The following is a 19,748-nucleotide window of genomic DNA, read 5'->3' on the forward strand; positions in this document are numbered from 1 at the left end:
AAAAAAATAGCTCAAGATTTATTTGGAGGAGTATTAACCAAGGAGATTTTATTAAAGTGTATAGAGCTCTCCTACATCCTCTCTCTTGGTGAAAGGAGGCACAGTCTAAGTGAGAGAAAGACTCAGACAGAAACATTCATGAAGGATGGGATTTTATATGTATGTATGTATATATGTATGTATATGTATGTATGTGTATATACATATATATGTATATATGTATACATATATATATTTCTCATTTATATTTTATATGTTTATTTTTATTTGTGTTCACACACCTACATATATACATATGTACATATACACTTTTATATGTGTGTGTGTGTATATGTGTGTGTGTGTGTGTGTATATATACATATATAGTTATAACTAGATGATAAATACATAGGTAACGTTATCTATATAACTAGATAATGTATGCCATCCAAATCTAGCAGTTGGCCTCCTGCCTCCCCAAAGATTGTAATTCTGTGACTGTGGTAATACTGGATGAGACAACTTTGACCTATTATTCACCTCCTTTTCAACTCCCAATCCTGGGGAGCCCAGAAATAGAGGAAGAAAATGGAGGAAGAGTAAAATCAGGATTCTGTTAACTAATGTAGTTTTTGACCCGAAGCGTTGGTGTGATCTGGGAGAGCAGAAAGAAGGCTTTATAGTCAAACTCATGTTTTTAAGCCTGAAAAATGAGACTGTGTAAATGCTTGAAGATGACCTGAAAAGCTGTATGTTGTATGTAAAGTATTGTCCAGAAATGGAAAAGGGAAATTGGTCAGAACACATGTGAAGGCAACATTAGGAGAATAAAGTTATTTCTTGATTGTTCCATGCCAATCTCTGCCTTTTGAATAAACCAGTAATATAATTTACAGAGAAATAGATGAGAGCTTTTCTATTTTTATTAAAATTATTTTTATGAGTTTTTTATTTATACCTAGTAAATATTTACTGAGCACCTAGTATAGCCCATATCATCTTCTAGTCACTGGGAATATGTTAGTGAACAAAAAAAAAAGATGAAAATCCTTGTCTTTCATAGAGTCTGTATTCTAGGTTGGGGAAGAGAAGAGAAAATGACATTACACAGTATAATATACTTTCCATGGGAGGAGAATAAGGCATAGTGGATGTTGGGGATGGAGAATATGGTGGGAAATGTAGTGTAAGAGTTTGTGACCTGAATGTTTGTGTTCCCCACATTTCATAAATTGAAATCTTCAATTTGATGGTATTTGAAGATGAGGTCTTTGGAAGTGTTTAGGCCAATAGGGCCGTGCCCTCCTAAACGCGGTTAGTGTTCTTACAAAAGAGACCCTACCACAGTTCCCTAGCCCCTGTTTGCCTCGAGAGGATACAAAAAGAAGCCCATAGTCTAAAGGAGGGGCCCTCATAGGTTCACACTGGCGCTGTGATCTCAGGCCTCCAGCCTCCAGACTGTGTAGAATGAATTTCTGTTGTTTACAGGTTACCCAGTCTGTGTTATCTTGTTCTAGCAGCCCAGATGGGCAAAGGCAATGAGTAGACTCAAGTATATGAGGAAACGAACCATTCAGATGCCTGAGGGAAGAGCGTACATGCACAGAAAAGAATTCATGCAGAGGCTCTGAGGCAGAAGTGTTACTGGAGTGTTAAAGGACCCTTCCCTAAAGGGCTCAAAATGCTCAGAACTGCTGGGAAGCTTGTCCAAGGTGTGGGGTGCCATGTACTGCATGCAGTGGAGCCTTATAGTTGTATGCCGAAGAAGTGCGTAAAGGCAGAGTGCACTTATTTCTTGGAAGACACCCAGTGCTTTCTCTTTGCGAGGCCTCTTTCACATCTCCAGTGCACAAGTACCAGTGTGGTCACTGTAGGCTGTGGGAAGAGACTGGGGTTGTACAGCTGCCTTTGCTTTGGCCATAAATCCCCTGTTCCTAATAAACCCTTGGCAATCTTTTCAGGGAATTCTTTTCCATTTCTGTAATCTTCCTAGTCTTTTTTTCCAGCTACCCTGGCTATTTATTCCTTGAACCGCCGAAGAATTTTCCTGATAGGGGCCTCAGTACTGTTTTTTAAACTGATTGGAGATTCTGCCATCTTCACATGGCTGGTTCTTCTTGTCATTTGGATTTCCTCTCAACTGTCACCCCCCAAGAGGTTTTCCTTCCCACCCCAGTTATTCTCCCTCATCATCCTGGCATAATTTTCTTAGTACTTGTGTGTGTGTGTAAAACTATGATGTTTATTTTCTGTGATTCCTTGTCAGTCTTTTGCTAAAATGTGAAATAATGAAGACAAAATGTTTTTGTCTTATTCATTGCTATGGATCAGCAGTGCGTATACTGGACTACAACGGTAAGTCCTCAAAAAATGCATTCATTACAGAATGAGTAAATTAGATAGATATAATTAACATTTATTGAATATTTACTATGTGCTACAAATAGCGTTAAATATTGTTCTGTGATTTCGTATTTAAAACATCTTACCAACACTATTGTCTCTGTTTTATAGGGACATTTTGCCCAAGTAATTTACCCAACCTTACTCAGCTGGTTAGTTAATTCTTTCTCTGCCTCTGCAACCTTGCCCTTACCCAGTGCACCACACAGTCAGTAAGATGGTTCCGCGCCAGTCCCTGTTCCTCTACAGATCCTCACATTATAAGCCCTCTGCTGGGCAATGGTTAGACTCATTCATCTGGTAAGGTGAGGAACATTGGGATCGGTGCGTAGTAGGTCTCGAAGGTTGGTGCCCTCAGCCCGAGTTTAGCTCAGTCATCTTTGTTTTGTCTGGTACATTGTTCAAAAACAGGAAGACTCACCTAAAAATCTAGTTGTGTCGCATCTGTTGAGTACTTACTGCCTCTTCCAATGGGATATGTGCTTTCCCACTCACTTCCGCGTCCCACTGTCATTGTCTCACCCCAGCCGATGTGCTCCAAAAGAGCACTGCACATTTTTCAAGGGATTGTGAGGAGACACGCAGTATATGTGTGAGTGGTGGATGTGCCTGCTGTTGCAGAAATAGAGTTATGTAACCAAACAACCCATGAACGACTAGCTTCGTTACTTGCTGGACGAACACCCTACAACAAGAAAACAGGGATCACTATTAATACAGGAACCATTGTACTACAGCCAGCCTCATGGACATGACCAGTGCCAGAGTTTTCTTGTTTGGAGCCCACACGATCCCAAATCCCTCACTTAGCACGGTTTGCCTCTACCTCCATCCACATTTTGATCTGCTTGGAAGGTGTCCTTAGTGTCCAGAGTCAAATAAATCCTGCTTTCTGGGAAGTGAATTGGAATCTGCAAGTTAGCCTAAAGTGACCATGAATCTAGTAAATGTGATCAAGATGCTCCTTCTAATAACTGAACTGTGGTACTCCTTGAGTTTGCCTCATAGCCTGCTGCTTCACTGCTGTGACTGGCCTCGCAGTAAACAAAGACTCCCCAATTTTTGTTTATCTGCCCGTAGAAATGTTACTTGGGGTCAAATATAATGCGTGTTTTTCAGAAGTAAAACAGGAAAGTGTGCATATTTTAAATACACTTAAAATATTTTTTTTAATTGGGGGACATTTAGTTTTGGTCACCGAGAGACGTTGTTTCATTTCAGTATTTAAAAATACTGTGTTGGGGCGCCTGGGTGGCGCAGTCGGTTAAGCATCCGACTTCAGCCAGGTCACGATCTCGCGGTCTGTGAGTTCGAGCCCCGCGTCGGGCTCTGGGCTGATGGCTCAGAGCCTGGAGCCTGTTTCTGATTCTGTGTCTCCCTCTCTCTCTGCCCCTCCCCCATTCATGCTCTGTCTCTCTCTGTCCCAAAAATAAATAAACATTGAAAAAAAAAATTAAAAATACTGTGTTAAGAAATATTCATTCAAATTTCTGTGTACGTATTTATTTTAAAAAAATCATTGAAATGGTCTCAATACTGATTAGTATTCCTTTATCCCTACCGTGGCTGCACGTTGACGCTCTGGGTGGTGCTGGCGTGGCCGGTGGTGGTGGTTCTCTTCCTCCTGCCTCCCCCTCCCCCTCCCCCTCCCCCTCTCCCTCCTCCTCCTCCTCCTCCTCCTCCTCCTCCATCTCTGTCATGTGTGCTATCTGTCCAGCTGCTAATTTTTCTATAGTAGAGTCCTCTCAGGACAAAATGTTTATTACTTTAGTTATTATCTACCAAAAATGCTATGAAAAGACATGGCATCTTTAACTTCATGATTCCAGTTTCTAGGTAGCACCTGTGTTTAATTTTTTTTTCTTAAGCGGTATTTTCAAATATATACCTATCCACCCTAACATAAAATGAATATTTTTTAAAATACCCACTTGGATTGCGAAGGGAAATAGTCGAAATCTATGATGTATAGACTCTTAAAAATTAATCATTCTTTGTACACAGGTTATTGTTTTGTGAAGTCTTACGTAGTAGGCAAAAATGGTCTTAATTGTAATTCGAGGCACTGTGTTGCCTCATTCTGTTTTGTTATTGGATTGATAGGTTAATGTCTATAAAGGGCTTTGAGCTTTTACACCAGGCTATAGACATTTATGCAGTTATGTACACCTTGATGAAAAAAAGAGTAGTAAATGTCCTAAATATTTTATGGCACACATGTTCTCATTAAATATATTATTGACAGCAAGCGAAAGGTGAGGAGGAGGGCATTTTATTCGGGTTTGATCTCTTGTCCCCACATGGTGCCTGGTATTTGACAAAAGCTCAGGAGATGTAGGAATTGAAGGGAAGTTGCTTGTGTTACTAATAGCCAACAGTATCGTTTGTAATAGACTCCCCCAGCCACTCGCTTTGCCATCTGGTTCTAAATCTCATCCGGATCTGCTTTCTCTCATTTAAGGGGTGTTTAATTTTTCACTTCTGTAATTATTTGATTGCTAAATCTTATGGTCTACAAGTTGGACATTCAACTAATACCCTTTGCAAATACAGTGACATTGTTTCTGACAGCAGGGGATATATAGTCGGTGCAGTATTTTAGGAGGTTGTGACAACTTCTGGTCGAAGAACATTAATCAAGTAACTGAGTTGTTATAAAATTGGTAGAAATGACACAGAAGCCAGGAATAAAAATGTTTGAGACTGTCTGTGGTCAGCCTTTTAACCTTTTGAGGAATTTTAGCCTCCCTGTAACTGGGAATTTAATGTCTCTTCAGTTTCGTGTGCTGAATACCCTTTTTATTACAGGTAATTTTCTGTGTAAAGCGATCCACTGGATAAGCTGTATTTCAGAACTTTTAAATGTCTTTTATTACATTATCATCGCTGTGGTTGATTCATTTATGAAACACAAAGCACTCCCATTTGGAGAGATTTATTCTCGTATCAATTTTTTTTTTTCCTGGATTTGCCAGAACGCCGTCATGTTCGTGTTCTGAAGGTTAATGCCCAAAGTCAAGCAGACAGAAGCCGAGTGCTGCAAGGTTTCCAAGATTAGGACTGATTCCCTTCACAGAAATAAATGATTCCTGCCATGTTCAGTGATTTTGTGCAGCGCTCCCCACGGCTGAGTGAGTGCATCAATACTGTAGTCCTTACCTGCTGTACATACTGATGACACTCGGTGTTAACTTGATTGACTGAGCAGTGCACTGGAGAGGACGCACCTGCAAGAGAAGTGCAGACACATATATTTTTATCCTGGTCTTGAAACATTTATTTTACATTTATTTTACTTGGGAGCCATGGCTTCAAGTTCCATGGGCTCCCAAGCCACGCTGCCGAGGTAGAACAAACCTTTAAGTGCTGCTTTGTTTTCAGAATTATACCCCAAAACGCTCTCAGGTTGATACCCTTTGCCAAAGCCTGATTTTATGCTTTTGAGGGAAAATGACATGAAAATGACATTAAGGATCAGGATAAATTAGTGACTCTGTGGAATTTAAGTCTCTTAAGAGGTGGTATCTAATGGTGGGCAAATGGACCGTTTAATTCAATCATGAGAAATCATTTTGGCTATATTTTTATGTTATATTTTATTATCATGTTTTGTAGGCTTTGAGGCAGCAGCAGAAAAGAAGAAATGGAGTCTCAATGATGGTAAACAAGACTGTTCCTCGTGTTGTTTTGACACCATTAAAGGTGTCTGATGAGCAGTCGGATTCGCCTTCAGGTAAAGAGCTCAAATATTGTATGCTTGGCCAGTTTCTGCCCGAAGGAGACTTCCTCACTGCGAGAGATGTCACAGATTTGCTCTGCAACTGAATAATATTTCTACTTGAGGTTTCATTTTAATTTTTTTATACTTTTGACTCTTTCAGTGATTCAAAACTAACAGGGCATTTTGTTCTTAAGAAAATAAAAGGCACCAGCTCGTTCATCATCAAAGGACTTCATTTGCTGATGTCAATAGGTGTAAGAAAATGTGTGGGACTGCTAGGTGGATTTTTTTGTTGTGGCTTTGGCTTTTGTTTGAATGTTGAACTTTAATGGTGGACCCCATGCTGGTGTGTAATGCCATCAAAAGCAGTTCTTCCGTGAGTGTGAATTTGTTTTTCAGTCTTCTGCAAAATCGGGCATCCTTTATTAGTTTCTGTGTTCCGGGAACATTCTTCTCACCTCAGCGCAGCCCTGACCTTTTCTTCTAATTTACCTTCTGTCACTTTATCAGCTATGTACCATTCTATTTATTATAGATTGATGTGTGTATTTTCTGTTCCTGTTTCAGCATAAAGTTATTTCTAGAGGTTTGCTCTCTCCTTCTCTTCAAGCCTCTCTTGTGCCTTCATGTTTCCGTCTCTGTCTTGCATGGTCTCTAAATGGTATAGTATTGTTGAAGCTTATTCGTGTGTTTTTACAAAAGATCTGAGTGTTTCTTTTAAAAGCTATCAGATCAGAGAACGTGTTTTTGACTCCACTATTAGGCCATCTGTTCCTGCTTTTTGTTCTGTTTGATTGATTTATTGGGCTTTTCTCTTTATATCCAGTAGAGGAATCAGATTGTGGCCAAAGGTAGTGAATTAACTTATAGAAAAGGAGATTATATCTATGGTTTTTGAAACAATTTTAGATTTTTCTTTTCAAGGACAGCAAGAGGAAGATAATGACATAATAACTATTTCCTTTTTTAGGCTCCGAATCTAAAAATGGTGAAGCAGACAGTTCAGATAAAGAAATGAAACATGGGCAAAAATCTCCCACTGGAAAACAAACAAGTCAGCACTTAAAACGATTAAAAAAGTCTGGTTTGGGTGAGTGTTCAATAGCCTATGACATTTCACGTTTTAGAGATTTGTATCTTTTTCAGTGAAATTACAGAAAATTCTTAGGACATTTTTTTAATGGATAAACAAGGAAACTTAAAATTCTATCTAGTTTATTTAAACCAGAAAAGATACTAAATAAGAAAATACAGTTCCAACAGACTGGTCTTAAGTGTATTGCTGAATCTGTACACGATATTATTGGGTGAAGCAGAGGCTAAAGGTTGGAGATTTAAAACGATCTGTGTATTCAAGAAATTATCTGCCAAGTCATGATTTTATCTCCTATGCCATGTTTTGTTCCTGCAGCCAGGTTTCAGTTTATTGGAATATACTGTATTGGGGGAAAAAGGCAACTTTTTGTAAAGAGTTCATTGAACCATAGAGGACATTGTCAGTGGGGTCCTGCTGCAGTAAAACTGCTCTGCCTCGCTTGTCATCTGTGCTGCTTGAAATATTCAGCAGTGCCTGTCGGAAAAACAGTGTAAAACTGCCGACAAGTGTGGGAGACACAGTCCCTGGGTCCTGAGACTCAGCACCGGGTTTTCCTCTGCAGATTTCCTTCCTGATAACTTTCACCAGGAATTCAACAGCAGCATTCAGGGAAAACGTAATATGAGAATGAAAAAGATGAAAAAAAAAACCCCACATCTGGGGCTGAACATTGTAATTCTCTACCGAATCTGCCTTGTTGGATGTCTGGACCTAATGGCTTCTTTCTTTCACTTATTTCACCTCTGAGCAAGGGTAACGATGATGACCTGGATCGTTGTAATGTTTTGTGAAATGGTTGGTAGAAACGACAAAGTTACTGACCTGAACTTTTTTATTGGTTCTGCCACTTACTTTCTTGGCAACTTAGGGTAATTCTTATTTGCAGTTCATGTGTTTATAGAATTCAAGCAAGTGTTTAACTTTATAACTTGATTCTATATTTACGTATAGAATAAAGTTCAGGTTAGTAACTTTGTAGGAAAGGTTTATTGATCTGGGTTTATTGATTGCCTATCAATCACATGTACCAGGAATTTTGGTAAATCCTGGGAGCTTGCTTGCTTGCTTGCTTTCTTTCTTTCTTTCTTTCTTTCTTTCTTTCTTTCTTTCTTTCTTTCTTTCTTTCTTTTTAACTTTTTAAAGTAATCTCTCCGCCCAACATGGGGCTCAAACTCATGACCCCAAGATCAAGAGTCTCATGCTCTACCAACTGAGCCAGCCCGGCACCCTGTTGCTTTCAATAAAAAGTCTTTGAATAGGATTTATATATCTTTAGATAAGATTTCTTTGGGGAAGCAGAATTTATTTTTGTTTTACATTCTTGGCATGTAGTATAATTACCTCTTTTGCATTATTTCCAAGGCTAAATAATTTTATAATTTTTGTGTAGCCCCAATGCATGAACATGTGTTTGTGTATAACCTCAGTTACATATACACTGATGGGCTTTTTTTTTTTTCTAGTCTTCTGGGTGTTGTAAAGTTTGTAATTTAATAGAAGTAGTTTCTAAAATAGGAAACTATACTGGGAGAGTGACATGTAAAGAATGTACTAAAAAAAAAAAGTCATGTTATTGTATCGTAAGTAATTTAAAAGTCAGTGACCTTCAGTTAAAAATGGCCTGCTACCAACCTCAGTAAAGCCAATGCCATATCATGAGTTTAAGAAAATTCAAGGCACAGAGGCCACCCTATTTAATTACTTAGCTAACTTCAGTACTGGAAGTCAAGTGGAGTGTGTATTAGGTGATCAGGATCCTGTCAGGTGTTCAGGTCTTTAGTCAGGATCTCTTGTATTCTGGCTATTGTTACCTAGAAGCCCTACATGGCAGTAAACATCTTACATGTTAAAAATTGTGTTGTCAGAATATTTCAGCTGGCTTGTTAGCAAATTAAAAAGGTGATAAAGAAGACCACTGAGTTCTTTTTAACCTTTTTTTTAGGACTGCAAAGTAGTAGAATAATGAAGCTACATCATTGAAAGAATGTAGAAGTGAAATAATATTCACTGCCCATATTTAATGCCATGGTCTAGGTATTTTGACAGAAGTTATCTCATTCAATACTGCCTTCAGTTATGTACAGTGGAATTATGTTCATTTTTCAGCTGAAGAAGCTGAGGCCCCAAGGGTTAAGGAGGCTTACCGTAAATGACATGGCTAAGATAAAAGCCAAGACATAGCTAACTCCAGAGTCTAAACCGTTATGTTGCGTATCTGAATGTCAAATCATCTAGCCTGTACTCTGGACTTGACCATTATGTTGGCTATCTATGTCAAATCATCTAGCCCATGCCCTGGACTTGACCATTATGTTGGGTATCTGAATGTCAAATCATCTAGCCCATGCCCTGGACTTGACCATTATGTTGGGTATCTGAATGTCAAATCATCTAGCCCATGCCCTGGACTTGACCATTATGTTGGGTATCTGAATGTCAAATCATCTAGCCCATGCCCTGGACTTGACCATTATGTTGGGTATCTGAATGTCAAATCATCTAGCCTGTACTCTGGACTTGACCATTATGTTGGCTATCTATGTCAAATCATCTAGCCCATGCCCTGGACCTGTAGGCCCCACTGAGGAGCAGCAGGACACTCTGTGACAGGATGAGTCTGCTGTCAGTGTTCAAATGCAGCTACACTAGTTACACATGAAGCGAAAGCTAGCCACTCTTAAGACATCCTGGCTGATCCTGTAAAATCAAGCAGATGGAGGAAGAAGATAGCACTTAAAATTAAGTCAATTAAGGTAAAAAAAACTGTCAAAAATAAGCTGATTACAGGGAAAGAAAGGTGACTGATGACTAACCAGCAAACAGGGTGAAATAGCTTATCCTGTGCAAGTGAAGTCAGCAGTGCTATGAAGCCTCCTGTAAAATAAACAGTGAAAAAATGTAAATGAAATAAAAGAAAGAGCCTTAATGTAACCATTTCTAGACAATGACCCACGTCTTTTTAAGAAAGTAATGTTTTGGGGGCGCCTAGGTGGCTCAGTCAGTTGTCGATTAAGTGTCTGGCTTTGGCTCAGGTCATGATCTCACAGTTCATGAGTTCAAGCCCAGCATCGGGCTCTGCCCTGACACCATGGAGCCTGCTTGGGACTCTTCCTCTCCCTCTCTCTCTGCCCCTTCCCAGCTCTCATGCATGCTGGCTCTCCCTCAAAATAAATAAAAACTTTACAAAATATTTTTGATGTTCTGTGACTTTAGGAATCTTACAGAGTAAAAAATTCTCCATGCTGTGAAGCATTTTAGAATCAGGATGGTATTGAATAGTTCTTCAGGCATATTTATTTGTATTTTGCTCTTCCCTCTTTGCCGCTAAGTTGTTAATTCCTTGGGAATAGGGACCTTCATGTCTGTCTTTGAGGTCCTCACACACCCATTATATGCCTCTGGTTTAGCAGGTGCTGGATAAGGTTTGAGTGGATTATTTATAAGTAGCTGAATGGGTTTGTAAGTTTGGATGAATGAGGCATCCTACAGACTTCAGCATACTTACATATCCTTCAGTAAAAATGGTCCTGTGCTCCTGGGGTTCCGGTCGTTCTTGTAGAGTTGCAGAACCAGTGCAAGGAAAGATGAACCCAGCCAACACCCAGGAGCCAGCCAGACAGGAAGAGCTAGACCTCTAATTCATACAGTTTTAGACATTTAGTTTTAACTATCTTTGCCTTCTCTAGGTGGCAGTAAATGTATAAAACTCCTGTTGCTATCATTCTGAATTAAAACAAATGGTGTAAGTCTGTTCTAACTTAAAGTAAATCCAGTCCAAATCCAGTCTCAATTGTCATCCTTATCGTGAGATTTCCTTAGCAGGATACACAGTTCTTCTGATTGTCCCCTAGGTGCTTCCTTTTGCTGTCTAGCAATTACTTAACTAGTCAAACTACAAGATAGTCACCCTATTCAGGTATAGATGTCTCCTGGGTCTTGGAAGCTCATGCATGTAGCCCGGGGCACAAGGGATTCTGGTGTGCTTCCCTGAGGACACGGCAGTAAGAAAGCACCATAGACCTCTGTCAGGTCCCTTCATATGCCAGTTTCCCTGGAGAGGGTTAGGAGCCCACAATAAAAAACAATTGAGCTTTAGTATCCCTCAGTCATTCTAGTTCTTCTGATGGTGAGGTTGAAGCTTTTTTGTTTTAAATGTTTTTTTTTTTAGTGTTTGTTTTTGAGGGAGAGCATGCGTAAGCAAGCAGGGAAAGGGCAGAGAGGGAGGGAGACAGAGAATCCGAAGCAGGCTCCAGGCTGTCAGCACAGCACCCAATGGCAGGGCGTGAACTCATGAACGGTGACATCATGACCTGAACTGAAGTCAGATGCTCAAACCAACTGAGCCACCCAGGCACCCCAGTGTTGAAACTTTTATGAGAAATTTATCATGGGGCACCCAGTAGCTCAGTCAGTTAAATGTCTGACTCTTGATTTGGGCTCAGGTCATGACCTCACAGTTGTGAGATCAATACCCACTTCAAGCTCTTGCTGACAGCACAGAGCCTGCTTGGGATTCATTCTCTCTCTCTCTCTCTCTCTCTCTCTCTCTCTCTCTCTCTCTCTCTCTTTCCCTCCCCCCCCCCGCCTCTTCCTGTTTCTCTCATGCACTCTCTCTCAGAATAAATAAGTAAACTTAAAAGAAATGCATCACTCAGAATGGGAGGCCATTACTTGCGACTTAGGGTTTTTTTTGTCTTCTCTTGGTTATTTTTTGTTCTTGACTGTGGTTATGTATGAAAATTTTGAGAATATTTCCCTGAGTATCTCTCTGATGGAGTGGATACGATAACATGGTGAGTTGGCACAGGTGGAAAAAATATTGGCACTTTGTCTAGGCCTTTGTCTTCTTCGCTGTGTTGGGAGAGCCTGTGTTTCCTGCTCCCGGGAGTAATGGCTTCATTAAGAAGAGGTCATATACTTCTCAGGGCCTGGTGCTTTAGGAGATGTTTCTGGTGTATGCTATGTTCTGTGGTTGGGCTGCTCTTTCTCTGAGGTCAGTCCTTTGGAGAACGTCTCCTTGCCTGCAGTGGGCAGTGTTTGGACCTTATCCAGAACGTGCCAGATCTTAACTAGGTGTGTTCTGGTCTGCTTGTTAAGAGGCCTAATCTGTGGCCACTAGAGCTGAAGCTTTACAGCAGTCTGTGGTGAGCAGGCTTGGTAGGAGTTTGTGCTGGTCTTCTGGGGGAGGAACCTGCTGCTCTGTGTCTCACACTCATTTGCCCTAGTAAAGAAGCACCTGCAGAGTGCAGGGGGACAGGGCTTGGTTTAAGTGGCTCTGGCCTCCTCTGTGGGTGCTGGGCTGGCCGCTATCGTTTGGTCATGCCGATGGGCAGGGGAGAAGAACGGCAGCAGCCCTCTCCATTGTCCCCGGTGAGTTCACACCCGCCACTGTCTGAAAAGTCCTCACAGGAGAGCAGACGGTCCCCCCCGTGAGTCCCAGCGACCTGAGACATTTGTGTCAGGGCCGTCTGCTCGCTTAGCAGCACAGTAAACCCATGTTTTATCAGACCTGCTGGTGAGTTTCAAAACTCCGAACTTTGGGGATCCAGCGTGGCTCAGACCGTGCTGGTCCTCTGGGGGAAGGTCATGCCACTGCGGAGCTGATGCTGGTTTATCCTAGAAGGGCAGTCACACCAACACGCAGGAGCTTGGAGTTCAGAGGAAAGCACAGCAAAAAGCCCGAGTCCAGCTTAGCCACCCTCAGCAGGTATCACTATGCCTGTGCCAATGAATGGGGCAGCACGATGGTGCCTGCCAGTTCTTTTGTCCCCTGTGTGGCAATGCCACCTCTCCCAGATGCACTCCAAGAAGGGGAAACATCTCGCCCAGTGTGTCCCAGGGGATCCTCAGACCGCATCATCTACTCCTGGGCTTCTGCCTGCCTTCTCCACAGAAGCGCTGCAGTGCCTGCTGGCTCCATACCATCCATGGTGCAGAACTCTGAAGCTCCAGTCTTGGAGCTCTGCTGGTTGTAAACACTGAAGATAATCAGCCCCTCTCATTTTCCAGTCAGTGGCATTGGAGAAGAGTTTTCCTTGTGTGAGCCCCTGTGCGATGCTCCCTCTGTCTTTTTCTCTGTCTCCTCTCTCCGTGATCAGGGCTCCCTCCTCTCCGCAGTACCCATGATCCCTTTCTCCCCCAAATCACATCTCCTCACCACCTACCCTCCACCATGTGGCCTCTTCTCTCCTCCTGGTCATGCAGCTTGTTCTGTAGGTCCTTAGACAGATTTCCTGGGTGTTCAGAATGATCCAGTTATTTATCTAAAAGTGTTCAAGTTACGAGGCAAGCATAGAGTCCTCCTACTACTCTGGCCTCTTAACCCGAGTTCTAGAGGCTGAAAGTCTGAGATCAGGGTGCCAGCAGAGTCGGGTGAAGGACCTCTTCTAACTCAGATTTCTCTTATCCTCGCCTGGTGGAAGAAGGTGATTTTACAGTGCTTAATGTGTATCTACAGCCAGAGATCATCTTAGAAAAACTGTATTAACCATTTTAATTAAAAGTGCTAAATTTAATTAATTTTAGCTGAATAATAAAAAGAACAGAAATAAAACCAGAAAAACAAAATTGCTAAACATCGCCACAAGATACGTTCATTTCTACAAGTTGTCTCCAAAGATATTAAACCATGAAAAACTGATTTTTTTGATTACTCGTTATAATTTTGGACAATATAGTATAAAGGACAGGGGAATAATTATAGTCCCTCCTACCCCATATTTTTGTTAGTTTTATTATTTTTAAACATCAACATTGTTAACATTTATATTCTGTTTTTTAACAATAATCCCCATAGTTTTTTAATGTCAGTACTATATTTTAATAGATTCAGCGCTACTCGATAGACTTGTTTAGACAATTGCCTCATTTGTGAAGTTTACATTGAATCACGTTGTAGATGATTAGCTTTTGTCCTCTGATAATTTCTCTCCATCCCCTCTACCTTACACTGACTCTTTGAACGGCTGTTTTTATTCTCTGTGCTCTTTTAGAATCATTCCTCTCTTATTTCTTTGCGACAATAAAGAACTCTTTCATTTTGAACGTTTTGTATTTCTTTGGGCAGTGCCTCTTCTAACGAAAGACCCTGGTCTGCTTCTTGCATGTGCCTCTTCCCTCTGGGTTAGTGTTATGTCTGTGTCTCTGTGCATTTTATGCATAAGTTCTCTGTGGGTTCCCTTCTTCGAAATAGGAGTCTTCAAGCCAACAGACTACCCATTGATCAACTGCTCCAGTCAGCAGCCTTTACTCGGATTGGTGGTCTTTGAACTCCCCTTGGGCAAAATAATAGAGAATTTCCCTGACCCGATTGGATGTATTTCCCCATGATTTTTATCATGCGGCCAGCCTAGTGTCTTTGTGTATGTCATAGACTCTCACTTTGGCACTTTGGCGACTGATGCTTCTCATCCCTCCTTCTCCAGACTGCAGCTACTTTATAGTCTCTAGTGTCCAGGAATTAGACACTAAAATGACATCTTTTTCTTCCTCTGAATGCTGTAGGGAGATGAGGTACCAGCTTTAATGAGATAAGACAATCAGATATAATTGGATTGTTCTTAAGCCAATTAAGAGTAAGTGTGTGAGGATAATTAAAATGGAATTAAACATCCTGTATGGCTACAAATTTAGCAAGAAGTTTCTCTGCTCTGTCTTTGTTCCAAAATTATAGAACATATTCTTGCTTAGTTGGACATCTTTGAAATAGATCTTTTGGGTTTGTCATAAAAGATTATATACCTCTCTGAATCTTCTTTCATCAATGATATTCTTAAAGATTTTGAACCATACTAAATAGTAACCAACCACAAAGGTCCTGCTTCTCATATTGCTTATAACATGGTTCAAAGTCTTATAATTCTCTCATTTTCCCAACCTTCCTCCCAGTCAGAATCACTCTTGGTAAATGACCTCAACTCCTTCATATGAGAATATGTAGGCCATAAATGAGAATTAAGTAGACTCCTTTCCTACATTTGTCACCCTTTTCGTCTCTAGGTTTTGCTTTTGCCTCCGTTGTTGAGAACAGAAACTTCTCCCTAATTCTTTTCTCCTTGTGGACTTTTTTTTGTTTTAATTGTGAAAGAGCAAACATACAGAAAAATACAGATACAGTACGAATAAAGCAGACACCTGTATACCTATCTCCTTGACTAAATAAATGTCAGATTTGCTTTAGTTTTTTTTTAAATGATACAACTTTTGTACCCTTTTTGTGTCTTTGTAAGTGGGGTTGGCTGAATATTCTCTTATACTGGCCTTGTTCTTTTTTTTTTTTTTTTTTAATGTTTGTTTATTTTTGAGAGAGACAGAGACAGAATTCCAGTGGGTTAGAGGCAGAGAGAGAGGGAGACACAGAATCTGAGGCAGGCTCCGGGCTCTGAGCTGTCAGCACAGAGCCCGATGCGGGGCTCAAACTCATGACCTGTGATATCATGACTTGAGCCAAAGTCGGACACTCAACCAACTAAGCCACCCCTGCGCCCAGTTATTTTTTTAAGTTTATTATTTTGAGAGTGAGAGAGCGAGCAAGCAGGGGAGGGGCACAGAGAGGGAGAGAGAGAATCCCAAGCAGATTCCACACTGTCAGCGTGGAGTCTGACACAGGGCTCAGACTCACGAACCGTGAGATCATGACCTGAGCTGAAACCAAGAGTCAGATGCTTAACTGACTGAGCCATCTAGGCACCCCTGTCCTTATTTTGGAATAAAGGGTTATATTAACTTCATGAATGAAGTGAATTGGAAATCTTTGTTTCTTTACCTATTCCCTGGAATATGTACAAAATGAAGTGCTAAGAGAGCTCCTTAATGTTTTGGTAAAAGTCATCTTTAGAGCTGTTTATGTGTTTGGTGTGTATGTGGGGTAGGGGAGGTTGCCTAATTATCCATTTTTTTAAAGGGTTTTGCAAATTTATTCAGGATTTGTATTTTGAATTTGAGTATTTATAAACTTAAAAAGTCTTCAAAGATATTGGATAAATTCATAGTATTATACCACTTAACACCTCTTTTTCATTATATCTGCCTTGTATGCTATATCTAGATTTATGGCCCTACCTTTCATTCCTCTTTATTTATTTGATCTCTCACCAGAAGTATATCTATTTTATTAGCCTAATTAAAAAAAAAAAACGAGACATAAAACCCTTTTTTGGTTGTTTATGGTCTTCATTGTCCTTCTGTTTCATGAATGTATACTCTTATTTTTGTAATCCTTTTTTTTCAAGTTTTTGCATAGTTCATTTGTACACTTAACTTTTGAATTTTCAATTCTTTTTCTATTCTCTAATTGGTAAAATTTACCTTTAAATCGAGCTGTGTTTCACAAATTTTGGCATTGTCATTTAGAATCCAAATTTTTTCTAATTTCCATTGAATTGTTTTTCTTTTACTTATGAAATACTTAAAAGTATGCTTTTGAATGTCCAAATAATGGGTATGGGAGGATTGGAGAGTTGCTGTGTTTGTGTTATTGCTACCTAATTAGATGAAGTTTTATATTGTTCATCAGTATTTATGGAGACTCATAGGTCAGGTTTGTTTGTTTTACTGTTCCTTGAGTGCTGACAAAACATTGCTTTCTCTAACAGCTCAGTGCAGTGACCTATGTTAAATTCATTAGTTCAACATTGATTATTGAGTTGTTAAAGTTCTCTGTATTAAGACAAGTTTTTTTGTCTGATGTCTCAGTTTCTGGTAGGAGATGTTAAGACTTCTCACTAGCATTGTGTAATGGCACTTTCTCTTTTTAATTCTCTCAGTTTTAATTTTTGAATGATGTGCTGCTTAAATGGATGAAGATTTAAGGTCATTATATCTTCTCAGTGAATTATTCCTTTTATACTTAAGGAGTGCTCTTTCTCATCCCCAATAAGGTTTTCTACCTCTGTGTATCTTGTCTGATGTTAATATTGTTGTATTATTTTGTTGTTTTGAGTCTCTGGCTAGTATGTCTTTATTTCATTTTCATCCATTCCTCATGATCATTAAGTATATTTCTTGTAAGCATCACATAGGTGGATTGCATTACTTTGTAAATCAAGTATGAAAATCCATTTATATTATTTTTATTTTGTTGGACTTAATTTTTATTGTTTTTCTACTTTTATGCCTTCCATTTGATTCATTGAGATTTCCTTCCATGCATTTATTTGGGAGTTATCATTCTTTTTAATTGCCTCTAGTGGTTACCTATAGAGGTTGTTTTTTTTTTTTTTTTTTTTTTTTACGGTTTATTTATTTTTGAAAGAGAGGGACAGAGTGTGAGAGGGGGAAGGAGACACAGAATCTGAAACTAGCTCCAGGTTCTGACCTGTCAGCACAGAGCCTGATGCAGGGCTCATACTTGTGAACTGTGAGATCTATAGTTTTAACCAAGTAAAGAACTAGGCTATTGTCCTCTTCCTTCTCAAATAATGCCAGGGTTTGATAGCGCTCTTATTTCAATCACATCTTCACATCTTGCATGCAGTTATTTTCCAATTTATTTCCTCTTTAACTTATTTATTTTCTTTACTTAACTCTTACTAATTATTAGTATTATTTTTCACTATTAATATTTACTTGGAGTTGCTCTGATCTATTAGTCTTTTAGTTTACCATCGTTTCTGCAACCCGTTCATTCCTTCTTCGATTTAATTTTTCGTTTGTTGAAAATACCCACTACTGATTATTTAGTGAGATTCTCTGAAGGATAGTTTCCATTTTGGATACAAAAATGTTCTTTTCTCATTGCCATCATTGCCATTTTTGAGAGACTTTCTTATTAATGAAATTCTAGATTGCAGCTCACATTCTCTTGGCCCTTTGAAGATATTCCACTGCCATCTGTTATTTAGTCATAAGATTTCTGTGTTCTTATTGTCATCTCTTTGGACATAATTTATTTTTGTTAAAATTGTTTTTTAATATCCTTTTTATTGTTGATGTTTTATAATGTCAACACATCAGACGAAAGTGGGTATTTGTCCTTCTTGAGATTTGATGTCTCGCTTTACCTGAGAACTCTTGCCATTTTTTCAGTTCTAAAAATTTTGGTCATTAGCTCTTCAAATATTGCCGGTCTTCTGTCCACTGTTCTGAAACTCCTATAGATGTTCATTCTGACTGTTTATGCTATCCCCGTATTTCTTCACTATCCTGTTTTTTGACTCATCATTTTTTTATGCTCCATTCTAGCTATTTTCATTAACTCTGTATTTTAATTATTTAGTAATTCTTTATTGTGTCCATTACATTTTTTAACTGAAGAACTAAATTTTCATTTCTAGACGTTCTGATTCTGTTTCAAAGCTGCCTGTTCTTTTATCATGGTTTCCTGTTTATTAATAATGGCTTTATTCTGTCTTTTGTCTCTAATTATTTAAAACCAGAGTTGACAGTTTTTTTTCTGTTAAGGGCTAGAGAGTAAATACAGGTCATGCTATTTCTGACACAGCTCTTCAATTCTGCATTGTAGTGCAAAGGCAGACCTCGACAGTAGCTAAACAATTGGGCATTTACCGTGTTCCAGCAAAACTTTATTTACCAAAACAAAAATTGGACTGGATATAGCTCATGGACCATAATTTGCTGACCCTTGATTTAAAACATACCCTGATAAAACAACTCACATTCAAGGTGTTCCTTTAACTCACATAACTGAAAGTGGCAATTCTTCTGTTTGATGCATCAACTGACTATTCCTTACAGTGGATTATTTTCTTGTATGTTATAATTTTGAGTTGTGAACTCTACACACAGCCTTCTGTTGGAGGTCAGTGTACCTTGAGTTGTAAAATTATCCTTCAAAATGCATTGGTATTTTAGACCTCGAAGCTAGTATTTTTTATAAAGAATCACTTTTTAAATTGTTACCCTCCAACTACCCTGAATAGGAATCTTTTGAAACAACCCAGTGCTTAGTGTTCCGCCTGATACATGGGGAATCACACAGCTGTCAGCTAGCTACCAGTATCTCTGTTAAAATTAATAGATCCGTTCTTAATCCTAGGTCTTATAGAATTTATAAAAATTGTAGTTGTTACCATTTATGCTCCCACAGTATTTTACACTTCTGGTTAATTGGAAGACCATAATTAAAATACTTCCTTATCTCAACCTGGTGCTACTTTGAGTAGCATCTATAAAAACTATATGGACGGTATGGAGTGAAGTATACATTGTGAAAATAAAAGACAACTAAGACAAGACAGGAACCCAAAGAAGCTTTGGAGAGTTTTTCTGAAATGCCACTTTTAAAAGTGACAGAATTAAACATACTATCGAATATGGTTGATATGTACATATATGTGTACGTACATGTGCATGTCTTTCCCAATCTACAGGGAATTAATGCTCTTGCTTGTTTATCACAGGACACTTGAAATGGACCAAAGCTGAGGACATTGACATAGAAACCCCAGGATCTATTCTTGTCAACACTAACTTGAGGGCATTAATAAATAAACATACGTTTGCTTCCTTACCTCAGCATTTTCAACAATACCTCCTGCTTTTGCTCCCAGAAGTGGATAGGCAGGTAAGTAGGAGTTTTAGACATTTGA

At 39.3% G+C, this 19,748-nt stretch overlaps 1 protein-coding gene across 9 annotated transcripts in view; it reads left to right on the forward strand.

Moving 5' to 3' along the window:
* ASXL3 (ASXL transcriptional regulator 3) overlaps positions 1-19,748 on the forward strand; it is a 177,906-nt gene that overhangs the window by 91,267 nt on the left and 66,891 nt on the right. For all 9 annotated transcript variants that reach the window (XM_023241867.2, XM_045042051.1, XM_045042050.1 and 6 more), the window contains 3 exons: positions 5,999-6,116; positions 7,075-7,194; positions 19,560-19,723. In XM_023241867.2, the coding sequence (XP_023097635.2) occupies positions 5,999-6,116; positions 7,075-7,194; positions 19,560-19,723 (402 nt within the window). The remainder of the gene's footprint in view (positions 1-5,998; positions 6,117-7,074; positions 7,195-19,559; positions 19,724-19,748) is intronic.

The sequence above is a fragment of the Felis catus genome, chromosome D3 (genome assembly GCF_018350175.1).
Source record: "Felis catus isolate Fca126 chromosome D3, F.catus_Fca126_mat1.0, whole genome shotgun sequence".
Classification (NCBI taxonomy): domain Eukaryota; kingdom Metazoa; phylum Chordata; class Mammalia; order Carnivora; family Felidae; genus Felis; species Felis catus.